At 53.2% G+C, this 26,306-nt stretch overlaps 1 protein-coding gene across 1 annotated transcript; it reads right to left on the bottom strand.

Moving 5' to 3' along the window:
- Positions 1 to 2,298: 2,298 nt before the first annotated feature.
- PTTG1IP (PTTG1 interacting protein) lies at positions 2,299 to 12,411 on the bottom strand. Its single transcript, XM_064457051.1, has 7 exons — positions 12,265 to 12,411; positions 9,339 to 9,391; positions 8,288 to 8,396; positions 5,287 to 5,392; positions 5,114 to 5,179; positions 4,653 to 4,699; positions 2,299 to 3,114 (listed from the first exon to the last, which is right to left on the bottom strand). The coding sequence occupies exons 1-7, from the start codon at positions 12,353 to 12,355 to the stop codon at positions 3,071 to 3,073; spliced, it is 516 nt and encodes a 171-aa protein (XP_064313121.1). The 5' UTR covers positions 12,356 to 12,411; the 3' UTR covers positions 2,299 to 3,070.
- Positions 12,412 to 26,306: the final 13,895 nt, after the last annotated feature.

The raw sequence follows: 26,306 nt of genomic DNA, 5'->3' as shown, positions 1-26,306 counted from the left end.
AGGACAGTCTCCGGACACGCTGGTGGGGAACAGAGGGTCTGCGCTCCCCAGGCTCAGCGGAGAATCTCTGGTGCCGGTGACCTCTGCGGCCCCGCTGCTGCCGCTGCTGCCCCTGCCACCACAGCCATGGCCCCCCATAGGGATGGAAGCAGCCATACAACAGCCATACCCAGCATCATCCACCTGTAGGCAGGAGTTCCTTGGTCACCGCTAAGTCTTTTCTGATAAATTTCATCATTCTCAGGGCCTGTGCTGTTTGTCCCACCTTTCCTCTTACACAGCAGAGGAGCTGTGCCTTGCCCTGAGAATCAGCCCACCACCAGCTTTCTCTGGCCTTTTTGTGCAGCATTGTTCCACAGTTGAGGCACCATGTGTGTGTGACTGTCTTGTCCCTTAAAGCCAAGCTCCCTGTTACACCCTACTAACCCCTTTTTTCCAAGTTCCTTTGTGCTTCCTCTGAGTGCCCAGTGTCCTCGCTATACACCCTGCGGGCCGTGAGGCACACTGTCCCACCTCTCAGCCATGCTGTTCCCATTGCCACCTGCTCCCACCCCCCCAAACCAGGCAGCCTTCCTAGTGCAACGGCCTCACAAAGGACTAATTAATCCACACGAAGGGTCTTTTTAGATGTCAGGCTCAGCTCTCAGTTACAGTGTGGACATGTTTCTTCCCAGACCTGGGCAGGCACCCAGACAGGCACCCAGCTGCCCAGGTGGAGCAAGTCCCTCTGCTGCCCTGGTTCAGCAGAGGAGGACAGAGCCTGTAATGATTTGGGTCCCAGCAAAGGGAACCTGATTGCAGGGCTCACCCACCCTGATGGTTTTGGAGGCACCACCCCTTAATGTTGGGAGCAGAGCCAGTGGAACTGCTCAGGTTGCCCAAAGGGATTATACTGGTCCCAGTCCCCAGCGCAGGATGGGATATGGAGCCCATTACAGCCCAGAATGGTTAAAGGCAGCTCTAACAGCTTTGTGGTTCAGCACCAGCTGCCCCCCCCCATACGTTGCTGGTTCTTAAACAAAGCTCCCAGAAGGTCCCACATATGTTTGGTTGGCAGGGGACCACGGCCCCTCCAGGCCAGTGTACCCAGTAAAGCACAGGGCACAGCCAGGATCTTTATTAACATTTTCACTTCTCCTTTCAGGGCTCCACACTTTGTTTTCCATGCACATAGGGCAGTTTGCACAAGGAGCTCCAAACCAAACACAGGGCATTGGGGATTTCTTTAAAGCATCATCTCCCAGCCACACACAGCCAGTTAAGATGCTGGCACCACCTTCTGCAGCTCTTGAGAGGCAGCACCAGCATGCAGCCCCCTCCCAGCCAGCCCAACAGACTAGGACAGAAGGTGCGAGAGCACCTGTGAGAGTTTGGCAAGCCAGCCCTACACTTTCAACCCTCCTCCCAGCACTGCAGCCTAGTTCACACTAACAAGAGCCCAGGTTACAGACTAGGTGCTTATTCAGCATTGGCAGAATCATTCACTTTGTTCCTACCACCTCATGCTGAGTATCTTCTGGCAGCAGCCAGAGGCAGCCTAGATTAAAAGTCACCTGCAAGTCTTGCATCTCTGACCATGCTGGCAAAAGCCAGCCAGATTCTGGCAGCCAGTGCACAGCTCAGGCAGCAGCAGCAAGGTTTCACAGCTGGTTTAGCTTCAGAAGTTCAGCTCAAGCAGTTTGTGTCCAATGACCATAGGGCTGGCAATGCAAATTGAGCATTTTATGCAAGCCCACAGAAATGCTACCATCTGCAGTTCGGGATAAGTCACCCCACCTGGCAGAAGGCAATAGTCATCTTTTCTTTGACAAAACTATCAAGGTAGATGTATTGCTTGCATGTAAGGCTCCTTCAAACTGCAAAGCCAATTTTGGTCAAGTATAGGACTACGTAACAGCAGTCAGCTCCCATCCTCCTTTCCCTATCCCTGGGTCCCTTACATAGGTAGCACAGCACAGGGTTTAATCTGTACCCAACTCTGGCAGGAGCCCCCAGGCCACCCCACTTAGACAAAGGCTCTCAGGGGTGCTAGAGGACACAGGTCAACCTCTTGCAGAAAGACCCAGCTCCTTTCTTAGAGAGCAGCATTACTCCCACCACCCAGCTTTTCCTAACAACGTCTCCATGAATAGACTCCTTCCAAGCCCAGCAAGAAGAGTTCAAGGCAGCCTTGTTTCTGCCTCCCTCAGCTACCCCATCAGGGCCTGATGACCCAGGACCACATAATGGTGATCAGACTCCATCAGCCATTGCTGCCAACCTGTAAGTGGTGTGGGAGCAGAATTAAACTTTTTCAGATTACGACAGTAATCAAATCAGTTTAATTATAGTCAACGTATTGTAAAGGCATATGAATCCTACAGTATTGCTATCAGCCACGGCCATGAAGCCCAAGAGACCACCTTTCTAGAAAGGCACAGAGAGGTAGGAGGGTTGGGGCATTCCCCCAGATTAGTTGCAAGTGAGAATGTGCACATGGGACCTTCCTCCTGGAGGCCCGAGATAAGCAGAAACTTGTGCTTTTTGAAAGGAATGCTAATGTGCTGGGACAAGTACAGGCACCTGGAGTAACAGCCAAGGTCTCCTTCCTGCTGACCAATGAGTCAAGAAACTCTTACTGGCTTTTGCCTATACTTTTTGCCCATAGAAAAAAAAAAAAAGAGAGAAAAAAGAAAGGAGGTGAACAGAAGAGCCTGGCTCTGTATGTGTGAAGGGTACTTGGCGAGGCAGGAGCAAGAAAGATGCATAAGGTTGCTTTTGCCCTTAGTCAGGGACGAGGACTGTTATTTGCATTACTTTGGATTCTGTTACCACTGAGGGGTGAGTGAGAAGAAACCTGTTCTGCAGTATTGCCACCACATTTTCCTGCACCAGCAGATCAAGAGCAAAGCTCTGGAACAAACCGAGCATCTGGAGTGGGGACAATGGTGTCACCAAGCATTTGGCTCATCTTCTGTGGCAGCTGAAGTGGGAAGTGGCACCACAACAGTCTCCTCATGGCGGAGGAAGCATGGAGTCCTGCAGCTCTACAGGAAGGCACTGTTCACCTGGGTGGGCAGGTCCGGAGGTGCTAATTCTCAAATTTTGCATATGGATTCTCTTCCTTGAACAGGCCTACAAAAGAAGAAGTATTCATTCAGACAGTAGCAGCCATGCCAGTCACAGCTACCAAGAAACCTAGTTCTGGGCTGCAACTCTTTGTCATTCATGCTCCATCCAGCCTCCTTCCCTGCAGTCCTTCCAAAACACCTACTCTTACTGGAGCCATACATGCAGTCAGAACTACTTCACTCTCCTCCTCTGCACAGAAGAGATCCATTAAGAGGCTCAACCTGATGGCAAACTCCTCTCCCAGGCACTCTATATAAAGCCAGGTAAAGCAGCATGACTGATCTTTCAGAACACCCCTTCTGCCTGCTCCTTCTGTTGGACTGGACTCAGAAGCAGAGCGCCCCAAATTAAACTCAAGCTGTTCTTAGACCTGCTCCTACATCCACAGACTGAGAGACAACAGAGCAAGGCTACAGGGCTGACTTCTGGGCCAGTGACAAGACCCTGCGCCACTCTGTTGGCTGCTTTCCCAGCCCCAGACCAACACTTCTGAGGAGGAACAGCTGGAAAGGACAAGATTGCAAACGCTGCAGTCAGGCTGCAGCAAGACAGAGCTCTGGCATGGCAAGACAGTCCTGGAGCAGAGCTCTTCCACCTCCAGGAGGTGCTTCCCCCACCAAGTTCTCCTTCAGGCAAAGCTTTGCCTGCTTTTCCTCCCCCCAGAGGAGTCACACCAGCCAGAGACCCCCATATCTCCTGCCCAACCTGGACCAGCAGTGGGCAGCAGCTACAGGCAGAGGAAAGCTTTCCCTACAGCCCCCTCCAAAGCCAGAGACCATTATGTTCCATACACATGAGCCCAACTGCTCCCTGCTGCACAGCCACACATCACTCTCCAGCAGCCCTGACATCCAGGCAGGGAAGACCACCAGCTCCGAGCAAATGGCTGCTCCTCCCTTCTTTCCAGGCTGCTGTCCCCCTCAGGCAGGTCCCCACCTGCCCTGGGGCCATGGGACTCACCTGAAGGACTGTCTAGCCCCAGAAGGGAGGCTGTGCACTCCCAGAACCCAGGGAGCTGAGCCACCTCTCCAGGAACTGCTGCCAGCACAGAGGACTGGCTCTGGGGTCGGGTTGGTGCCTGCTCTGTGCTCGTGCAGCTGTGGGCACCCAGGCTCCCATCTGGCCCCCCATCCTGGGCTGTTGGCCACTCAGTGACCACAAATCTACCAGAGGGTCAAGACTGAAGGGCAGCAGCGTTACAGCTGGTGCTGTGTCTACCAGCTTCTGCTTCTCCCCTCCACTCAAGCCCCAGCAGCTTCTCCCACACGGTGAGTTTGGGGGACACAGGTCCCAGAGAGTGTTGAACACTCCCTCATCCCTGCCCAAGAGAAGCAGCACTTGTGTAGGGTCACATGCCATGACCCGAGCATCTCTACTCTTGCTCCCAGAGGACAAGAGAGCAATTTGCTGAGATGGGGGAAGTGGAGACTGTATTCCCTGCTGGCCAGGTCTCCTCTGCAGCTGTAACCATAGCAAGGAACACAGTTACTGAGGCTGCTTCATCTAAAGCTTAGTATAAATCGCTCACGTCAGCACTGTACCATATTTTCTTCGAATTTCATCATGCCGTGATTTCATCTCTGCTCTCCTGCAAGAAGCAAACAGAAAAACTATGAGTCAGTGACCGGCAATACAAAACCAAGCAAGAGGAGCTGCAGCTTCTTGCTGCTTTCCAACCCAGGGAGCTCCAGGCTGCCAGGTTTGCTCAGCCCCCCACTGCCCATCTCCCCCCCTCCTGCAGGCACTGGGGACCACCAGAGCCCACACATGTCAGCAGCCCTCAGGGAGGGCCATTGTGATGTTGCAGCCATGAGTCACTGCAGAAAGATGTTACTCATGAGGTTTATGTTCATGCTGAGGTTGAAGAAGCCACTGGCTGTGCCTGTTGAGCCCCACATGCCTCCTGGCGTCACGTTTGATGGTACAGACAGGAGCCAAATCATCCTGCAGCCTGAGGCAGTGAGGCTCACTCACAGGGGAGCAGGGGCTGCAGTGACCTCACCTCTCCTCCTGCCGCACCCGCCTCCTCTCCCGCTCCCTGGCCGCTCTCTCGTCATCCTTGTCTGGCCTGACAGACAGAAGATCCCATTAGCAGCGCTTGGCACTCAGTTCTGCAACAGCACGTGGTTGCATCTGAGCTACTCTGAGAAAACAGGGGACCCCTCCGATACTTGCTTTTTGCTCTTTTTCTTGCAACAGCAGCAGCAGCAGCAGACCCCCAACATGATAAGGATCGTTCCTCCCACCACAGACATTGCAATAATCAGGGCTTCAAAGTTCACTAAAGGATTCAAAAAACACATTTAGCACACAAGTACATGGCTGCCTGGAGTTACAATATTTACAAGCATACAGCTGTTGTCACCAGCAGCTTCAGTCACTGGGCTGAAGACACATATAACAGCCTGGAAAAGCAAGACGGACATTGTTATCTATAGGCATACCAAGTGTTGGCATCAGTATGTACACAGAAACAGAGTATATATATATGCTAACTATAGTGCTCAGTTACCAGCTATGAAGAAAGGCAAAAACAAACACACTCAGCTCAAACTCCTCTGGCAGAACAGGAGCAAAGCTGTCTTAATCACTAATCCAGGTGAACAGTAACCCATCAAGGGAAAAAAAACTGGAGGCTTCAGTGCTGAGGAGCAACCTCTGACAGAGAGGCCACAGCTGGCACTGGAGTTACTGCCCACAGGAGTCAGCCTCAGAAGTCAGCTAATATGAGATGACAGTGGACTCGAGGCACTTGTGGGCATCTGGAGTCCTTGGGCAACAGGCAAAGTGAGACAAGATCCATTGAGATTTATCGGCTTGGGGCCAGCAGTGCTGCTGAAGCAGCTGAAGGCAGAGGCCTGCTTCATGCACCCCACCACCATGTGTCCCCAGGGCTTGGGGGATCTGTTCACCCATGCACAGCACAAAACCTGCTGGGACATGGTGGTGAAGCAGTGGCCCTGAGCCCTAGCCCCAGGGAGGCAGTCATCCTGCTCTGTTCCTGCAGTAATGGTGGTAAAGACACCAGCCAAAACAGACATATCTAGACATCACCTGAAATCCTTTGCAACAAGGAGGTGTTTCTTCAAAGTATGATTCAGACTGTTCAGAGACTTGGGCCTGTTGAAATACTTGTTTAGGAGCCACTTCACACACAGCAGCCAAGTTATAGAAATCCTAGTGCAACTGAGCCTACTCAGAGCACTTCTGACTCCCTCTTCTCCATGCAGCTCAGACCATGAGCCCAGCAGAAAGCCTGAGCACCACACATGGTGCATTTCAGGGCATTTCAGAAGATGCCTACCTGTCTCCTCACTGCAGGAACTCAGTGGTAGCAGGCTTATTGGGGTGCTCCAGTCTGAGCTGACTCCACCACTGAAGTTGCTTTCAAGGCCTTCAGCTCCTGCTCCCAGTGGACAGCTGCCAACAACTGTGCCGCCTGACTCTCAAATCATACTGCATCCCTACCCAGGCTACCATGGCAAGCACCGTGCAAGGAATGTGGTTCCAGATACCAACCACAGACAGCTGCCATGGCCTAGCAGGTGACCAGTGAGACCAGAAGTCAGCAAGCCTCCAGCTGTAGACACTTGCATTTGTCCCTACAGGTGGGCTTGCACAGCCTCTCCAGCAGTCACCCAGCAGGAGGTCTGAAGGTCCATGTTCCCAGTAAGGCTTTTAGAAAGATGGTATTTGAGCTCTGAATGTCCACGGCACTGTCTTGCCTCAGAGCAATGTGAAGCTTTTGCTGGCTGCTCTGCAACAGATCCAGGGTCACGTAGGGGACAGGCCAAAAGCCAAGGATCAGAAGTCAGCCCAGTGGAGGTGAGACAAACCCAAAGAGGCTCTTCAGCTCAGAAGGGAGGTTCTCCACCAGCACATGTCTGTACTGGTGCTTCCAAAACCTTGTCTTTCAGTGTGAACCTGGGGTTCAGGTCACCCCTTCCCACAGAGAGAGGTCTGTGCCAGAGCACCGGGCACTCCTCCACCTGATGATAAAGGCTTAAGTCACACACACCAAAAATGCAGACTTATTTAAGAGCTAATCTACCACAGGACTAATCTCCTCTAAAGCAAGTTTTACAAGCTAAGGAATGCGTTCTTCTATAATGAAACCTTTTGTGAAGCTCCTCACATACAAACTAGTATTTCAAGGTCTTACACAAGTTTCAGGAAAGCATACTATAGTGCTCACAAAGAGGAGATTCTTCCACAACAAGGAATGGGAGTGGTTTTGACTCTCTTGAGAGCCTCAAGCACAATAGATCTCAGGAAACCACAATTCAAATCCAAACTCCCCATCAAGGTGACAGGTGAGAGAAATCAAGCCCCAGCTTGCTTCCTAGCTGCCCCAGCCCCCAAAAGCTGGGTCTGTCTGAGCATTAGCATGCACTGAGCTTGGTATAAACAAGACACGAATTTCTCCAGAAACCCACCAGGAAACAGAGCACCAAGGAGGAAAGGCAGCCAGTCAGCTGTCAGCCAGAAAAAGCTCCCAGAGGTGACTTGGTTGCAGGCAGCCAGCTGCAGCGCAACTTATGCAGAGCTAGTTTTGGAAAAGGGTATTTTCTCAGGTGGGTAAGAGTTGAGCAGGACCACAGCAGGCTCAGCACTAGAAGCCCACACAGGCCTCCAAAGAAGTCACTTCACTTCTGGTTCCAAGAACCCCCGTGATTTTTAGAACCTGCCTGGGACAGCAGCCACACTGCTAAAGGTGAAGAGCCAGAAGACATGCAAGGACTGATGCTCCGGGTGCAGAGGAAAGAGCTGACAAAGAGTCAGGCACCAGTGTGTGCACTCTGAGCACCAGGAAGGTTTGCATGGGCAGCTGCCCACAGATCACCTTTGACTCTTGTTCCTAGGTGCTGGCCACATGTGGAAGCCTCCAGCACACCAAAGCATGAGGAATGTATTTAGAGTAGCTAAAGCCCTGCAGGTCCTTCTTGCCAGAAGGCAGGGACTGCTCACACGTCACTCTCTCACCCACGTTTCAGGAAGTTTGGAGAACCCTGATTGACTTCAGCATGTCATTGCTACACGCGCAGTAAGAAAGGGAAGCAAGGGAAACCTCCCATTACCACTAGTGCTGCTCGTGCTTCCCTTTCTCACTGCTACTACCAGTGCCGTTTAACAGCAAGCATTAAGTGCATTCCTTGCTCGAGCGCAATCCACTTACCCCAGCAGACTCCCCAGCGTGCAGAGCGGAGGTCACAGAGGTCGGCCGGGGGGAGGACTCTTCGGATGGGATAGTCCACGCACCTCCCACTGCTGGCACACCACAGGCACTGGGACACAGGAACCAGGCAGCACAGTGTTACTGGTGTGCGGCAGTACTGCCAGTTAGCCACAACAACAGGGCCACCACCGCCTGCTCCCAAGGACCAGGTACCACCCAGCAGCAACAGGATGCTTGGGAGTAACAGTTGTGTTCGGTAAGCATGGGCTGCATCAGGCTTGCCTGCACCATCGGAGATGGGCAAGAGGAGTGCAGATCTCTAGAGCAAGTGAGGATGCTGAGAACCCTTCTGCTGGCTTGCATAATGGTAGTAATCATCAAATCCTTTCTGTTTACTCCATGCAGCATTTTTGGGACAAGAAGAAAGCCTTTGAGACAAGCCACTCAACACAGCGTTGATGAACAGGAGAGGTTTGTGTGCCCTCACTGGTCTTTCCCAGCCAGAATACCTGCAGCAGCTTTGCACCCTCCTCTCCTGGTGGCTCCAACCCCCAATACCAGCATTCAGCTGGGTTTGGTCAAACTGGTTCTGGCTATATCAGCTGTGAGATCTGACTCAAGTTCAAGTTTGCTGATATCAGAGATAAGGCAGCAGAGCTTGGCAGGACCCAGGTACACATCCTGCAACCACCCAGTGCCATGGCACCCACAGACTGGTGGAGGGGCAGCTTGACCAGCCAGTCCAGCCCTCTCAGCTTCTTCACTGTGCGCATCCCCCAGACAGCGTCTCCCATCTGTAAGGAGAAGCTCCATTACTCAACTCAAAAAGAATACTAAAAAACCCAAACAGTTTGTTACAGACTCTTCCCAGAGCACCAAGGGGTGTCTGCCCTCTCACCATCACGGGTGGGTGGCACTTGCAGTGCATTCAGGACAAGGGCAGGGGAGCACCCCCCCCTCCAGGAATGAACGGCTCCATAACAGCCCCACAAAGCCCATGCTATGTTTTCAGGCATCATGAGAGGTTAGGAGTTTTACTGCTGCTACTTACAGTGACATTTTTCAGACACTCCTCACAGGTCCTGTTTGTATACTGGTGACAATCTACAGGAAGGAAAAAGACACGTCAGACTTGGAAGAGCTTCTCAGTGGTTTAAAATTCCGGGCTTCTCAGAGCCTGCTCCTGCCTGCTGTTTTGCCTGGTCTGGGGGGCAGACACCCCCGTTGGACCAGGGGCCATGCAGCTTAATGGGCTGCCAGCCTGAAAACACACTCGGTGTCACAGTGGGAGGCCCAAATGCAAATGGAAGTCATCTGCTTTGCCCAAACTGATCCAAAACCCCAAGCTGTGAGCTCCTCTCCTGGGTCTTATTTCCCTAAAAGTCTGAGCATCTGCTGTGGCCAGCAAGCAGTGGGACAGCTGGAGGACACAGCTGAGGTCGATCCAGAGGGACCCTGTGAGGACAAGGACAAGTATTGGGCAGGCGGTGCAGCCCCATATCATGGGATGATGGAGCAGCTCAAGCAAACAAGCCCCAGAAAAGGAAGTTACTACCAGGAAAAGCAGAAGCAGAGGACCACAAGGGGGGACATGCAGCTACAGTTCCTGCAGGAGCCTGTACTCTCCCACTGCACAAGAGGGCTGTACCCTGCCCCAGCCAATTAATTCAAACCCTCCTTCAGCAGGAAACTCTCCAGGTGACAGGAGCAGCACTGCAGCTGAAATCTGCACCCACATTCAGAACCTGTTTCCAGCCCCATGTAGCAGAGGAAGACCCCTCCTCTATAGACATGGGTGGCTCTCGGCACTAGTGCCACCATGGTTGATGGCATCCCCAGAGGGCGCAGGTCAGCTGGGTGGAACAGCTCTGGTTTGAAGACAGGACAAGGTGGCCCAGTCCAGCCACCTTCCTGGGCTTGCCTGCAGCTGCTGGCAGCACTAGCTCTTCAGGAAAGGTCTTCCTATAGGATATTCATCTGCATTTCACTGGTATGCTCCCCAGATTCTCAGGGAGGGTGGTTTGCCAGCCCTTAAGGCTCAGCCATTTAAACCTCACCCCTGCCTGAGGAGTCTAAGCATCAACCTGTTTTACTGTGGTTTTAATAAATAAATTTAAAAAAAAAAACCCACACGCACAAAAAAAAAAACCAAACCAAAAAAACCCACAAATTTGCCTGACTACTCAGTAACTGGTGAAAGAAGGATCGCTGCTTCACAGCACCTTAATCAGGAAAAAATAAGTCCCAGAGGTGCTTGTTTTCTACACTCACAAGCACCAAAGCTGCATTTTCTCTCTCCAACTGGCAAGAACCCTCAGCTGTGACCCACTGTCAACAGTCACATGCTCTGCACAGCCCTCCAAACAACTGGGCAATTTATTAACATAGCTCAGATAAGGGTGTTTACACACTTCCCAGAGAGGCCGAGATGGCAGATTTTAAACACTCTGGGAAGCTGTGTCTTCCCCATTTCTCCAAGCGAGGCTGGGAAAACATCACAGTGCCTGTGCTGCCCCTGAGACTGTTTGCTTACAAGGAGTCATGAAACAGCCATCTCGCACCACAGGAGGCCATCAGCGGGCAAAAGGAGAGCCTGTGGTTTTAACCAGGCTTCCTATTGACACTCTGCTTTTCCCCAGGGTGTCCTCTCCCCTGGTACCCTGAGCTGGGATTCATCCTCTGAGCCATCAGGTCAGCTCTATGGGAACAGGCTGTTTCCAGGACCATGCAGTCATTCCGGATTGGGGTTTTATCTGAATGCCTGATCCCAGGGCACCAGCCCTCTTGCACAGGAAGGCACGGGAAGCACCTTAGTCCTCAGGAACAGAGGTGAGAGAGCAGCTCTTGCTGTGCTAGAAGTCTCCTGGATAATGCTTTTGCCACGTGGCCTCAAGAGAAGTGAAATGAATGGCTTAACGCGGACGGAAGACAGCAAAACACATGCTGGTCTTCACTCTCCTCCCAGGCAGAGCCACCATACAGTCATCAGAGGGCTGGTCATCACATGGAGAACGGTTCCTTGCTTGGAAGAGTAGGCAACTTCTTGGGACACCACTGAAGGGGGCTGTCCCCACCCTTTGCTAGAGCTTTTCCTCTACCTCTATGTCTACCTCCACCCAAGGAGAAGCAGTCGGCCACCTGCTGGTCCTCACCCTCTCCCAGATCTGCTGGCACCCATCTTCTTGGTCTGAAGCTCTCAGCCTGAGGCTCCCCCAGCCAGTCTCCCCTGTCCTGAAGGAGGATATCCTCCAAAGAGCCATCAGCGGGGGTGCCCCTGCCCAGGACAGGTACCCAACTCCGACCTGAGACCTGATCAAGCCCTTACTATCACTAAATGCACAGTTACATGGCAGTGGCCACTGAAAAAGTGGCAAGTAAAGGAGTTTCTTCCAGCACCCCATCTTCCAGACCTCAGAGGAACAGCACCAGCACCCTGTGGATCACACCCTGCAGAGCTCTCAGGAAGGATAGGACCTGCCCTCTTGGCTCCCACTGCCATCCCTGGCAAATGGCCACCCCGTGCCCAGTGCACGGCTAGAGCACAACCTATGGGGCAACAGCCTGTGCCAGGCTGCTTCGTGCACCAGACATCCCGTGAAAGTGGGGTCCAAAGGAATTGCAAAGCCATGATTTTTGGGTGCTTTTCGAGGAGCCCTTGCTGCCAGGCCTCCATCCCCATCTTTATCCCCATCCCCTGCCGCGCGGGGGAAAGAGCCCACCGGGCCGGGGCCGCAGGGCTCAGCCCATCACGGAGCTCAGAGGCCCCGATCCCGACGGGGTGGGAGCTCCGGAGGCGGTGTCGCGGTGCCGGGGGGGGGCGGAAACGGTGCCGGAGAGGGGGGCACGGGGCCGGGTGGGGGGGGGGGCATGGTGCTGGGGGGTGGGTCCCTGTGCCGGGGAGGGGGGACACCCACCCCGCTGGGCCCGGCGGAGCCGGACCGGGACGCTGTCAGCGCCCATCCCGGGGCCGCGCTTACCTCCCGCCACGACCGGCGCACCGGCGGCAGCGGCACTGGGCAGCAGGGTCAGGGCCAACGCCAGGGCGCAGAGCCGGAGCAGCGGGGCCATGGCGGAGGCGGGCGGGGCGGGCCGGGGCCGCTGGCGGCCCGGGGGCGGGGGCAGCCCGGGGGCGGGCTCCGGCGGGCGGGCGGCACCGGGCCGGCGGCGGCCTGGGAGCCGGCTGGAGGGGAGGGAAGGAACCGGGGGTGTCAGGGGCGGGCCGGTGCGGTGGCTGGAGGAGCTGCTGGTCCGATTATCCCGGTTATCCCTCCCCGGGCTACCGGAGCCCAGCGCGGGGGGAGGGCTCGGCCGTAGCCCCGAGACCGGCCGCAGGAGGGGGCCAGACCCCCGTGGGATGGGGAGCGGGCGGTGGGGGCATGGCCCTCTCCCAGAACCCTCTCTCCGGGTGTGGGTAGTGCCAGCCCCAAACGGAGACCCTCCTCCTGCCCCCTGCGGGAACGGACCCCCAGAGGGTCCCCAGATCCCCGTCCCTCGCTGTTGCATTGGTCTTCATAACATGCGAGTACATCAACTTTCTTACATATATTAGTTCACATTGGTCTCTTCTTGCAAGTTACTAGTGATAGGACGAGAGGAAATGGCCTCAAGCTGTGTCAGGGGAGGTTTAGATTGGATATTAGGAAAAAATGTCTTTACTGAAAGAGTGGCCAGGCATTGGAACAGGCTGCCCAGAGCGGTGGTGTTGTCGCCATCCCTGGAGATGTTAAAAAACGTGTAGACGTGGCATTTGGGGACATGGTTTAGGAGGCATGGTGGTGTTGGGTTCACAGTTGGACTTCATAATCCTAGAGGTCTTTTCCAACTTTAATGATTCTATGATACACCACGATGTAATGCAGTAGTGGAATTTTACTGGCGCCTCTGATGTTGTTCACACTTAAGTAAAACAAATGAAAGGACTTTGCTTCTGGGAAGCTTAGAGCAGTCCATGAAGGATAAAGGATACCCCAAGACAACCATGACAACACCAGCATCCCAGCCCCTCTGACACATCTTGGAAACCCTCCCAGCATCGTCCGGTGTCATAGATCAGTAGCTCAAGCAAGACTGACTCCAGGGATGCCTGGATGAGTAGACAAGCAGCAAGAATGCTGCAGAAACAGAGTCACTTTGCAAAGCTTTACTGTGATTAGCAATCGGTAGCGTGGGTGCTAGTGGTTAGTCAAGTCATGTTGTACCTGACTGTTTGAAGAGTATAAGAACCCCAGATAAAACCACATTCAGGTGCCCCAATTTGGCTGGGACATGCCATGCCTATGAATAAATACCCTTGTAAATCTATGCTTTGCATAGTAGCCTCTCTTCTTGGTCAGCACAGGCCAGGTGTGAATTTTCATGACACACAAGGTGCTGAGGTCTCCCTCCTGGGCAAAGCAAGAAGCCTGCTGGCCTCAAGCCCTCATGTTCAATGTTCGAGATGTGAGAAGCTGCATCGATATAAATGGGGATTTTCACATGCTGTAGGTCAAGAATACAGCTGAGTGCTTTCCTGTGCTGGAGCCAAAGAGCTCTGCACCGCTTGACTCATGCCCAGAGATGCAGAGAGCCCAAAAGAAATGGGTTTCCAACTGTCACTGTGAGCATGGTTGCAATGCTGCCTGCAGGGCTGCTCTGGGACCTGGTTTTACCCCAGATCCCTTGGGAACAGCATAAGAGTCATCACTACATCCACATGGGCTTCTTGGCAGCAGGAGGGCAAAAGCACTGTTCCTACAAATGCACCCATGCTGGGTTGCAGTCCTGCACCCGGGCCCACATGGGTACCACAGGATGCCGTATCTCCACCGGCTGCTGCTTCCCTGCCCAGCACCTGCTTGCCTGAAGCAACCATCCCTTGAAGTTGGGTGGGCATTAGGCTCCAGCATAAAGGCACGATTCAGAACAAGACCAAGCTTTTTCAGGCAGACACATGGCTGCAGATCCCCACAGGGCATCACGCCCTGACACCATCAACACCCCTGAAATGCATCTTTCCCCCCTTGAGGTGGAGGCAGGAGCAGGCAGCCTAGCACAGGCAGCAAGAAAGGGAGACACATAGGTTGGAGGCTGTAGGCAGCCCCCATCCCTTCCCAGGACCACAGCCTACACTCCCCCTCCCCCCAAAAAATAAGATGAGATTTCATTGCTGCTCAAGGAAGCCTTGTTTTTAATTGCAGGCAGATCAGTGGGTTTTTTTGGAGGTGGGACAAAGGAGGGCAGGCAGGGAAACGAAAGACAGGCTTTGTCCTCCCCAGGTCCAACCAGATCTTTTCAGGCTTTCCTGCCTGCTCCAAGGCCCCACCCAGCCCTCTGCTGTTTTTCCTCCTCTCCGACTCCATGCTTGCAGCAGCTGCTGTGTTTGCAGAACAGGAGGCTGGGCTGGTGCAAATCCAGCAGTCCTGGGGCGCTAGAGGGTGACTGGCAGCAGCCACCAGTTGGGCTCCAGCCTGTTGCCCTCTGAAAGTACCCAGGAAGCAGCTAGGGTAGGTGAAGGGATAAAAACACTGAACACACTGGGTTTTAGGGGTTTTAACTGAAGGACTTTATGGTTGGACTTGATGATCTTAAAGGTCTTTTCCAACATAAATAATTCTATTATTCTACCTCTGCACCAGCACCTTGGGATCCCATGGAGGGACTAAGCACTGTGCGGCTCTTTCTCTGTGGGAAAGCTGGCCAAGGTGTTCATGGATGACTGATTTCAGCCATGGGGCAGCATGAAGGAGCCCGTGGGTGGGAGGCAGGAGACAGCACTGGAGATGCACTGCAGGGCTCAGCGTGGGTGCTGGGGGCAGAGCTCTGGCTTGGTGAATAACTGAACTGACTCCCCGGCATGAAGGCAGCTCAGGGAGAAGGAACAAAACTATATTTTGGATTGCCTAAACTAAATGAAGAAAGACAACTAACATTTTTCAGCAAATAGAGAACAAAATCTGAAGAAAGCGATCCCATAGCTTGAGCAGGCAGCATCGCTGGTTGCCCCTGCCCCCGCCAGCTTCATCGTGGAGCTCATCATCTGTTCGCTCTGCAAGCTTTGCTCTCCCTGCCGTGTTCCTGGTGTCCTTGAGAGCCAGATGGGCTGGCTGCTGGTGACAGAGCTCCTGCAGGCTGGGAGAATAAGTGGCCGATAGCGTTAGGTCGGCCAAACCATGGGATGTGGGGGCTGAGCCATCGGAGGCGCATAATGCAGAGGAGGGAACATGCCTCTCTTGATTTTGCCACCACAGGCAAGTGCTTTGATGCCAGCAGCTGCTGCTTGCAGGTGGTTCAGATTTTGGCAGCTCCTCAGGAGAAACACGGGGCTCTTTGCAGACTTGGGGGCTGCCAAAAAGACACAGGACCTGTGTGTTTCTTCATCTGAAAGCAGCTGGTGCTTGAAGCTGAGTGGGCACTGGCATCACTCAGGCGTTAGCAGGCCCAGGGAAGTCTCGCTGAAACCACCTCCTGGGCTGGAGGCAGCTCTTTCACACTTGCTAAGCAATGCCCTAACACCAGAGCCACTGCTGGCCAGCTTGGGAAGCCAGAGGAAGCGTTCACTGAACCATTTCTGTTTGCAAAGTGCCTTGTTCATTTGTCCTGGGTTCATTCATGAAGCAACACTTGGGCTACAGGGCATCCCACTGGCACAGGCAGGGACCCGGAGTGAGAACCCATGGGCAGGCACCTGGGCAGCAAGAGCAGGCAAGGTGCCGAAAGGCAAGCTGGGGGAAACCAAAACGCTGCTCTTATCCCACCAGCCTTTCCACTCCCTCTCCTTATTTGTCTCTGAAGGGTATTTTCAAACCCTTCAAGATGGCCTCAAATGGTTTCCAAGGCAACGGTGCTAAAGTCATCACTGCCATGGAAACCCTCTCTTTGGCATAATATAAATATTTCCCTTGAAGGAAGCTGGATGAGTGGGCGATGTGCTATTTTCTAGCACTCCCTGGCTGCAACAGGACAATCTCCAGGAGATGGGGGGGAGCCAGGGCGGATAAAATTAGCTCACCACACCGGCCGGTGATGGAAAGGGGTGATTGCCAGCATTTTGGTGCAAGTCCTGGGCTTCTTTGTGTCAGCGGAGTCCAAATGAAAAAGATTTACCCTGCAGGGACAAAAATATAAAAAAAGAGGGGGGGGGAAAAGTAAGGTTAAGAACAGTCACTTTTTCTTGTCCTTCTTCAAAGTTTTCCCTTTAGTCCCAACCACATATCCCTTCTGGTCAGCACAGGCAGGAGGGGGTCCTGGAGCACCCTTGGTGCTGGGCCAAAGACCTGAGCCTGAGCCAGCCTCTCCTGGGAGCACGTGTGTGGCGAAAGTACTTCATTTTGCTTTTAATTGCCTCCTTTCTGTCTCATCAAATTGCCAACACCTTCACTTGAACCCAGGGAGAGGTGCCTGCAGCCCTAAGCATCGGCAGTGGAGCAGGAACCCCCAAAACACCCTCTGTGCTGTGGTGTCTCCCAAACCAGGGCTGCCTGCGAGGGCAGTGGCTCTGTCAGTGGCCCCAGCCCATTGACCCCTCCAGCCCCCTGTCTGCCTGGGCTCCTCTGGCCACACCGTGCTCAGCACTGGGGCACATCTCCAAAGAGGGACTGCCAGCGTGCCCAGTGCCCCGCACAGCAGGGATGCTCTTGTGGATCCTGACCCCAGGACACGGCTGTCCCCACTGCCACCCTGCCATGCTGGCTCTTGTCAGCCACAGGCCAGGGGGATTTCCGAGCTGCCGTGGGAGATCCCATCACGGTGGAGCGGGTGTTTTCCTAAACAGAGACAGCTGCATTCATCACTGGGGCTGAACTGGGCGGAGGTGCTGGCAGTGTGATGGGAGCTGGGGACGAGGTGTCCACAGAGCCTGTCTCTGCCTGGGCTGGCACGGAGGGGTAAACACTGCCTGTCCTGGAGCAGATGGCTTCTCTCACATCCACGCTCCAGGCAGATACCGAAGGGATTTCCTAACAAATAAAACCCCCACTGAACAGCCTGGAGCTGTGCTTCTCACTTTCCTGGAAGAAGGGGTTGCTCTCACCTCGCTGGACCTCCCAGGCTATTTTTAAATCGCCGTAGCAGCCAGAGGATGGGGAGACACGGCATGGTGAAATCCCCCTGTGCTCTCGCCTGCTGATCACTGCCCTTTGACAGGGGCTGGGAATGAACCGGCCAGGCTGGAGGACAGGGGCTTGCCCTGTGAACCCCCCAGCACCACCCCAGAAAGTCTCCCGGGAGGTAGAGAGCCTCCCCAAGGTCCATTTGCCCTCCCTGCCCCAGTAGGTGCTGCCAAGGGTGTTGGGAAGCCAGTGGGGTCAGACCCTGACACCTGCTTTCCTTTTTCTCCCTTTGGATAAAAAAAACCAAACCCAGAGCAAACAATTAAAATGTTCCAGCTGCTGGCTCAGAGTAGCGATCCCAGATAAAACCCCAAGGATCTGCTGGCTAAATATAGCCTGAGCCCCATAAATTAAACAAAAGCTTTTTGCTGGTCTCCCAGAAAGCCGGTTCCAGCAGCAGTTTTATCTATGTAAGGTATAACTCCGGCAGTATTTGTTATTATTAGCCATACCTCCCCCATGTCACCGACCTCCCCAATGCCGTTGTTTAGGAACATGAATTTTGCAGAGCCAGACTTCTCCCTCCCAGCAGGTCCTCTGCTGCAGGCAGGATCACACCTCAGGCCACTTTCCTGCCATTTTATAAGAATTTACAAACCCAGGTTTCTTTCTTTTTGACAATTATTTGATAATTGCACATCTCAGGGATCCCATGTTTTCTAGAACCACCCTTAGTTAAGGCCTGTCTCAGCCATCTGCTTATTTTTGATCCCTATCAGCTGTCCTAGGAGCTGCAAACACTTAAATAAAATATTGCCTGCAACACAAAGGTGTTGGAAAGCTCTTGCAGATACCGTGCAAGCCAATGCACATGTAGGTTCTTGTCTTGCCTCCTTTTTCTCATCAAGGTTATTAACAATATCTTATGATATTATATGATATGATATCGTATTATGATATTATAATATCATATTATATTGGAATGACTTATGGCTTTCTTGGAGTGTTCTCCCCCAGCCCTTTAAAGAAGTTTCAGCATCCCGCTGCCTCGAGAGCACATGGTTGGCTCATGAGCAGGAGAGATGCTGGTTGTGCTGCTGAGGATGAGTTCGCTCCACTTTCTCTCCAACGCTTCCTCCCAGCACGCTGTGCTCAGTGTGGGGAGTGCATCTGATGCCTGCTTTCCCCTCCCAGGTATTTAGGCTTTGCTTCTTTTTCTGTGAGCTTTAGCAAAAATATTTCACTTACTATGCCCAGAGCTGCTCCATCCCAAAGCAGGGGGCTGGCTCAGCTGTCATGCAGTGCCACTGAAATCCTGGCCCCTTGCTCTGTGCTGGGCTTTGGCTTTGTTTCTGCATTTGCTGGTGGGTCTACGGCTGAGTAATCCAGCCCACATCTCAGAAGGGTGTGAGCAGGGCTGGCAGCCCAGAAAATCCAAATTGCCTTTTCCAAGTGAAAGCACCATCTCCTCGCTGAGTTTTTCTCAGCCTCCCATCGCTCACGGCTCACAGCAGCACAACCTGCTCTGCCAAAACCACCCCGCAAAGTTCCTTCTTGCTGAGTTACACGTGAGTGAGCCCCCGCAGCCTTTTTCCAGGGCCATGTGCTTGTCTTGTCTGCCAAGTCTTCCTGGGCCACCCCCACCCCACAGCTTTTTTGGTTCCCTGCAATGTTTTTTAGGCAGATAGCCCTTTCCTGGGCAGGGCATGAGGAAGAGGAGGCCAGAGCTGCCTCCCCTGGTTCCTTCTCCTCAGCGGCTGGAGGCAGCCTGGGGCCTCTGCACGCACATTCCCTCCATCCCTCAGGAGCATCCCAGGGTAGGTGGGAGGAAGGGCAAGGTTTCCCCATCCCACCATCTCGGGTGGTTTGTACCTCTGTTTGTAAACATGCCTCTACCTGCCCCCTTGCTGGCAGGGCACAAAAAAACCCAAAACCAAACTCAACCCCAAAAAATAAAGAAGTCAACTCCAAGGCTGTCATGGCTATATTTAGTTGGAACTTTTCTGTCCAGGATTCAGACTCTATTTGGAAACCCTGTACCTTGGCGTGCAGCCAAGCACCTCGGTTTTATACAGTAATCCCTCAACATATGGCAAATGTTTCTCATCTCCTGGTGGCTGCAGCACTGGCCCCGACAGCCCAGCAGCAGAGGGTTTTAAGCTGAAACCAAGACAAGCTGGCTGGCTGTGGTTGTGGATTCACATCTTAGACCCAGAGGTCTTTTTTAATAGAAACATCATCTTGACGTAGCTTTAGATAAACAAAGCCCCAGGAACATTAGAGCTGCCCCTGGCCCCCAGTGCCTAGCGGGTGTTTTTGGGGTGCAGACCTTGGGCCATCTCTACCAGCTGCAGGCCTGGGGTGATGCCTGGGGGCAGGGAGATAGGAAGATGTGGGGCACCCCAAAGCATACCCTCAGGCCTCCCTGGTTGGTTCAGCTGTCAAGATGGAAAGAGCTGCTGGCTTATTTTGCCCCTCTCTCCACTGAAAATGCCATGAAAATTCCCATTTCACATGCTGGGAGTTCTGGGGTTGACACAACACAATGATCACCCAGAGCATGGTGTAATTCTCAGTAACGTGACAGTGTTTTAGTGCCAACAATTTTGTCCTGACGGCCTGCGGGTGTCTGAGTGATGCTCAGAAAAGCAGCATCCTCACACGCCCATGTCCTGTCCTGTCCTGTCTTCTCTCCTCTCTTCATGTATTTTGGATGAAACAAGGCTTGTGACAGCATCTCTCCTGGAAACACTGAAAGTAACCAAAAGTAAAACTGCAGGTTCCTGAGTGCCACATGTGTTTCCCTGCTCCATGGCAGCTGTGAGATAGAGGGAAGCAGGAACCAGCTGAGAAAAGGTGATCAAACAGCTATTTATACAGCCCTTCCAAATATTTTAGACTCGTGACACGCATGATGATGTATAACAAAAATATCTGCTTCAAAACCTTCCAAGTTAAATCCCACATCCTTATTTTAATTCAGGAGTTCAAGGGATTTAAGGAAGTATATACTTAAAGCGATTCTTCTTATTGGTCACAGAGAGGAGCGCTCCAGCCAGCCCTCAGGGACAATGGGGTAGGCTTTGGGGAGAAACCTACAACCCAGCACCAAGACCCTGGGGAAGAGCAGCCACAGTGGGGCCATGGTCTGGACCAGCTGCAGAAATACCATGAAGGGCATCTGCAGGGGCATGCAGGATCAGCTCCTTCAAGGTGGTTTGATTCAGGGACGCCCCTGTCCCCACCCATGGCCCCATGAAGCCTGCCATGGGAAGACTTGGTGTCCTCTGCAGCCTGGTGCTCCAGACTGCTCAGCCTGATAGGGTTTATAATGAGGCTAATTAATCCTGCTCACTTAAGAGAGGCCAAAGCACCTGACAGACCATTTGGGGCTCTGCAGGGCCCAGGATCTGGGGGCAGCCAAGCCCCCAGCCCCAGATGGGTGTGGGCAGGAGCAGAGGGGTGCCTTGGGGGTTCTGGTGTCTCACACCACCCCAGCCTTGCTACTCCTTGCCTTCCTTGTGCTGTAAGCACCGCCACATCGTGCAGGTGCTGGAGGTCTGGCAGGTACATCTGGGAGCAGAAAAGACAGCAGCCCTTGTTAATGAGCACAAACAAAGGTCCACCAGCTCCTTCTGTCCCTGTGCAGCAGCAGCCATCTTTTCCATGCAACTCCAAGACCCCTGGAGCAGGGCTGTCCCAGCAAAGCTCGGCTTAGACCAGCATGCTAGGCTGGGACTACTATGTGCTCTGGTGCTGCAGCCCCAGGGACCCATCTGCCAGCCCTTTTCCCTGCCTCGGGGGTGGCAGCATGCGGGGGTCCCCCATGGGCACCACAGCATTTTGTTCCCCTCTCTGCCCCGTGCCACTTCCCTGGCTCTGGTGGGGGAAGCCAGGAATATGCAGCAGAGCCCATTTCTGCAATGGTCAAACTCCTGCCGGAACTAAGCCAAGCTTTAGAGAGTAGTTTAAACACCCGTTAGTGTGTTCCCTAAAGCCCTGTGATTCATCGACAACCACTCAATTCAGTGTTACCCTTTCACTATCCCCAAATTTGGCATTTTCCTAAATGACATGGGCTTTTTTTGCTGTTATTACATACCTACGATTCCAGCTGTTCCTGCCCAGACACTTTCTACACAGCACCATCCTTCTTTAAAAGTGCTGGCTGCCTGCATGACACGTGCTGCCTTTAGGTGAGACATTGGTTTCTCACAGCGGGTTTGATCCCCACCGTGTCCCTGCAGTCCTTCTTCCCAGAGGACAAGCGTTTCCATGCCATGGCTATTGCCCCACGCAGCCACCCACGTCCCTTGTGGTGGAGTGATGCAGAATGAGAAGGTTGGAGATTCAGATAAAGGTCTGGTGGCTCTTCCAGGATGAAGCACTGGTGGAAAACCTGGGCAGCCCAGCCAGCCCTTTGGCTAAGGATGAAGGATCTGTGTACGCACTCCTGGTGAGATGGGGTGTCCATGGGAACCAGCTAACCCACCAGAAGTGACCCGCAGCCTGGTGGGTGTTTGCAGGCTGTGCGGGATCTGCACATCCCAAAAGGTGGAATGAGTTGTCCAGGAACTCTGCTGTGCAGTGAGGATATTTTGCTGTAATTCTGGTTCTTTCTCAGTCTCAGCCTGGGAAGTTTGAGCTCACAGTGCCAAATGCCACCCGGCATGTTTATTAATGCTGACTGTAAAACCTTGGCAAAAGCATTCACCATCAGGTCTGCAGAAATCCTGCCGGATCCAGTGCCTTCCAGCCAGATGGCCTTTATTAAGAGATGTCACATTGCTAACAACACCGGACAGCAATTTGACTCCCTTCCCTGCTCTGCTCTGGGCGCTCTGATCAAGGCAGCAGCCTGAGCTGAGAGCCAAGGGATGTGGGAGCCCACCATTCCCACGCCTGCCCCAAGGGCACAGAATCAGGGCTGTGCCTTGGCATGGGCTCCTGCACCCCAGTATTGCTTTGGGCTCCTCACCTGCCCTCCTCCTCCTACCTCCCTTTTCCTGCTGGAGGCACCCAGCTGCACCCAGGTGTGTGCAATGAACTGTCACCCACAGCATCAGCCACCTGAGGTTGCAGGTGATACATTGATATCTCTGTACAAGAGAGTTTTTCCATATATTTGGTTGTATGTGTGATTTTTCCACTTTGCTATTTACTCGAGTTAAAATAACCACTGGAAGCACAGATACAGCAGTCTACAGCACAGTTTCCTACATGTTTTAATAACACAGTATCATACCACCTTTAGCAGGCACAGGAAGAGCACCTTCTGCACACCCTCATGTCTTTGCTCTGCATTTACACTGCCAAGATGTAATTTTGGGGAGCAACATGGTTGGGACATGGGTGGGAAGGTGCGACATTGCACCCCGCATTTCAGGTTTGTGACCATCCCTGGGACTCTGCTAACAGCTTCTGATGCCGTGATTCTATGATGGTGTCCCCTCTGAGCCGTTGCATAGTCACTGTTGTCATCATCTTTGGCACACCCAAGGTCACTCAGAGAGAAACAGGGCAGGGCTGATGTATAGCAGAGCAGCCATGGGTGCTCTGACTCACCCATAGCACTGCTCTCAGTCACCCAGCTCCCTCCCACCTGGATTCCCCAACCCGTGTTGAGCTCCTGGGCTCAGAGGGAGCTGGTGGCTCGCAAGCTCCGTGCTGCCAGTCGCTATGTCGGCATGGGGCCCTCCTCCAGTCTTGGGGAGAATGCTGCTTCATCCAAATCCCTGACTCACTCGCACCATCTTTCCCTGACAGCAGGCTGGCTCCGTGCAGGAGCCGGGCTTGGGCAAGAGCTGTGCAGCCTTGGAGAGCTGCTGCTGGCACTGCTGTGCATCTTCCCCCTGACTGCATCACTGCAGCTCTCGCTTGCTGCCTGCCAGTGCATGTGATGCGCCAACCCCATAGATTCCAAGATCTGAAATATTTCATACTCCAGAATATCATCCTGCCTAAAAATCATGCTCTGGAAGAGAGCTGGGACATTGTTCTCTCCAGGCACAGGGTCCGCTTGGAGGGAGGGATGGTGTCAGCCAGCAGCCAGCAACGGAGATGCTGTTGTTCCCCACCACCTATGCGCAGCACCCCCAGGCAGGAGGCTGGGAAAATCTCACAAGGGTGACACCAGCTTCTTCGGGAAAACACACGGCAATGAAAGTGGTTGAGTGGCCAACAGCCGACTGTCCTGCCCTGCCGCGGGTTCTGCTTTTTGGGTGGAGGAGCCCCAGCACGACGCCCCAGGGCACCCTGCATCACCATGACCAGCAGCCAGGAAGGGGCCAATTTAGCCATGCCGCCATCTCCTGGCTCTGTAACTGAGTATCTCTCGGGTGACATCCCAACCCTGCTGTGTTTTCTAATTTCCAGCCTAATCTGCTACTCTCCAGGCTCACCGCAACTTCATATAACGCTGGTGACCACCCGCGGGCAGGAGTGGGAGAGTTCGTCCTTCCCCCCGCTTGTTGCCGGGGCACTGCCACCAAACAGAACAAAAGCTGTAAAAAAAAAAATTAGCCTGGAAATTTCTCAAGTGTTTGGGGGGGATTTTATTTTTCCCCTTTGAAATTTGCCATCTTTCCTCTGGTCACTGAAAAATAACTGGGGCAGGGGGGCTGTGTGTGAAGGATGTATGAAGGACAGGCAAACAGCTTTCTGAGCAGCCTGCTTGTCTTCAGAGCAAGAGCTGGGGCCGGGGGAGTCTGGGCTCATTTTAATTGTATCTTGACTGCAATGCTCATTACTCAGAGCCCTAACAGAATCTACAGTTCCCATTTGTAATCACATGTTCAGTAAAATAATCAAGTCATAATTGCTAGGGATTCCTTCTTCCCTACATAACAGAGCCCAGGCAGGGGAGGTGGCACTACAGCTGAGGCAGCAAACCTCAGCATTGCCTTGGGTCAACATTTCAAGAGCAAATTAACCAGAGTTAAAGCAAGAAGAGAGCAGACAAAAATCCCCCAGATCTGCCTAGGTGATGAAAAGACATCTCTCCTTTGCTTGTTGCACTGAGAAAATAATCCTTTTCCCTTTGGGTGGCCCCAAAATAATGCTTACCATGCTTCTGTGCCTCTGCCCATGCCTCTGGGAGCAGCAAGGGTTTGCAGAGCCACTGTTTCCCTTGGAAGCCCAGGCACCCAAGTCCTGTGAGAAGTCAGGGAAGAGATTTCAGCCCCCAAAGCCACAGGAACCTGCATTTTCTGCCTACCCTTTTGCCTGCTGATCCCTGCGTGGCAGGTTTGGGCCCTGCCAGGGGGAACCAGTGAAAAAATAAACAAACAGAGATTACTGAGCATCAGAGCAAGGAATCAAGGAATCATAAGTGACTCTGGTTTAAGAAGGACAATTTTTGCCAGGCAAAATGTGATGGCTTTTTTGGACAGGACTAGAAAACGGCTGCAGCTCTAATCAATCCAGCTTTCAGCACATTGCTTGCATTAATCTGGAGAGTGAGGCTCAACCAGCCCTGGCCTCGAGGAGCAAAGGGACCCTCCTTCTCCTGCAGGTGCAGAGCACTGCAGACCGCATGGTCAGGTCTTTCAGGCCTGGGGATCAGTGTTTAAGGCACCCATAGGTAGCTCTCATCCACCCAAACACCAACCCCAGTGTCTTTCCCGCTACAGGAATAAATTCAGGGGGTGAATCCACTGCCCACAGCCCTTCAAGGGAGGTGGGAATGTGTTAGGACACGACCTTAGATCTGCAAGACAGAGCCATTGTCCCCAGGGCATGTGCTTAATCATAATAATTTTGTTTTTCTAACATTTTAATTTACTAATTAATCCCTGGAAGGAATACTTACTTGGATGCAGGGAAAGAATGAAACTCTCACCTGGGTGTGCTGGGAGCATTTCACCAATAGCCTGGGCAGAGCATTAGCAAACCCAATGCAGAGTGGGGGAGTACAGCATCTTGGCTGGACCGTCGGCTTCTTGTGGTCAAGCTGGACTCCCTGCCTGAAAAAAATGTTCGCACCTCACTCATGCAGGGCCATTTCCAACCCCTGGTAAAAGCTGCGGGAGCTCCTACCATCTGGAAAGCCCCGGGGGCTGCTGCAGGCCAGAGAGCATTGCTGGAGGTAATAGCACATCCCAAGTACGTCACTCCCACAAGGGCCAGGGTCAGCCCTCAGCTGGGCAAGGTTTCATCTGGTGCAAGGTTTCTTTCTGGGCAAAGGACTCAGTGTCTGCCAGATAAGCCTTTGCACCAGCTATTTTACCAGCTCTGGTTGGATGTCTGCCTACCCAGCCTGGAGCTCATGCGCCCTGCTACCCTGGGAAAAGTGGGTGTCCAGCCAGGAGCCTTCCCATTCTCTGCCTCTTCCTCCTCACCCACATGTTTGGCAAACAGCAGCCTCCCTGCAGAGGGACCTCCCCAGGATGGAGGAGAAGTGACCCGGAGCTGTCGGAGAGGACAAGGACTGGGCTGAGACACTTGTCTCAGGGGAGAGAAGTCACCTGCTTTGGCTAGGTGTTGGCACATGTTACAGCTCCTGAGGGAGGTGGTCAGCATGGACAGGAGCAGGGGAGCTCAGGGCACTCTTTCCACTGTTTCTCAAGGTGAGACTCCTCCATGCTTTGCCACAGCCCGTCACCAGGCGTTAGCAGGTGCTTTGAAGCGATGCTCCTCTTACCTGGGCACAGATGACATGAGTGCTGCTATCTCCCCTAAATTGGCATGACTCTGGGGACTCCATCATCCTCAGCATCCCAGCCATGAGCCCTGACCCATCTCTCTGGGGTCCCTGCCAGGAGGGAGAGAAGGAAAGTGAGGCTGGGACTGGAGAGATCACAGGTGTAGGGCAGGAATGTCATATGGGACCAGCATGCAGAGTGCAGCTATAGCTGTGTACTCTGCTCCTCTCTGCCTCTTTCTCTTGAGAAAGTTCTGTCTCAGCTGTCAGTCCCCTTCTCCTGCTTTTTTTGAAGTTGGAGAACTACGTACATAGATGGCATCTCTAATTAATATAAATATAGTGAAACATA

This window comes from Phalacrocorax carbo, chromosome 7, assembly GCF_963921805.1.
Source record: "Phalacrocorax carbo chromosome 7, bPhaCar2.1, whole genome shotgun sequence".
NCBI lineage: Eukaryota > Metazoa > Chordata > Aves > Suliformes > Phalacrocoracidae > Phalacrocorax > Phalacrocorax carbo.
The sequence above is the reverse complement of the archived record's forward strand: the minus strand, read 5'-3'. Positions and strand labels throughout refer to the sequence as shown.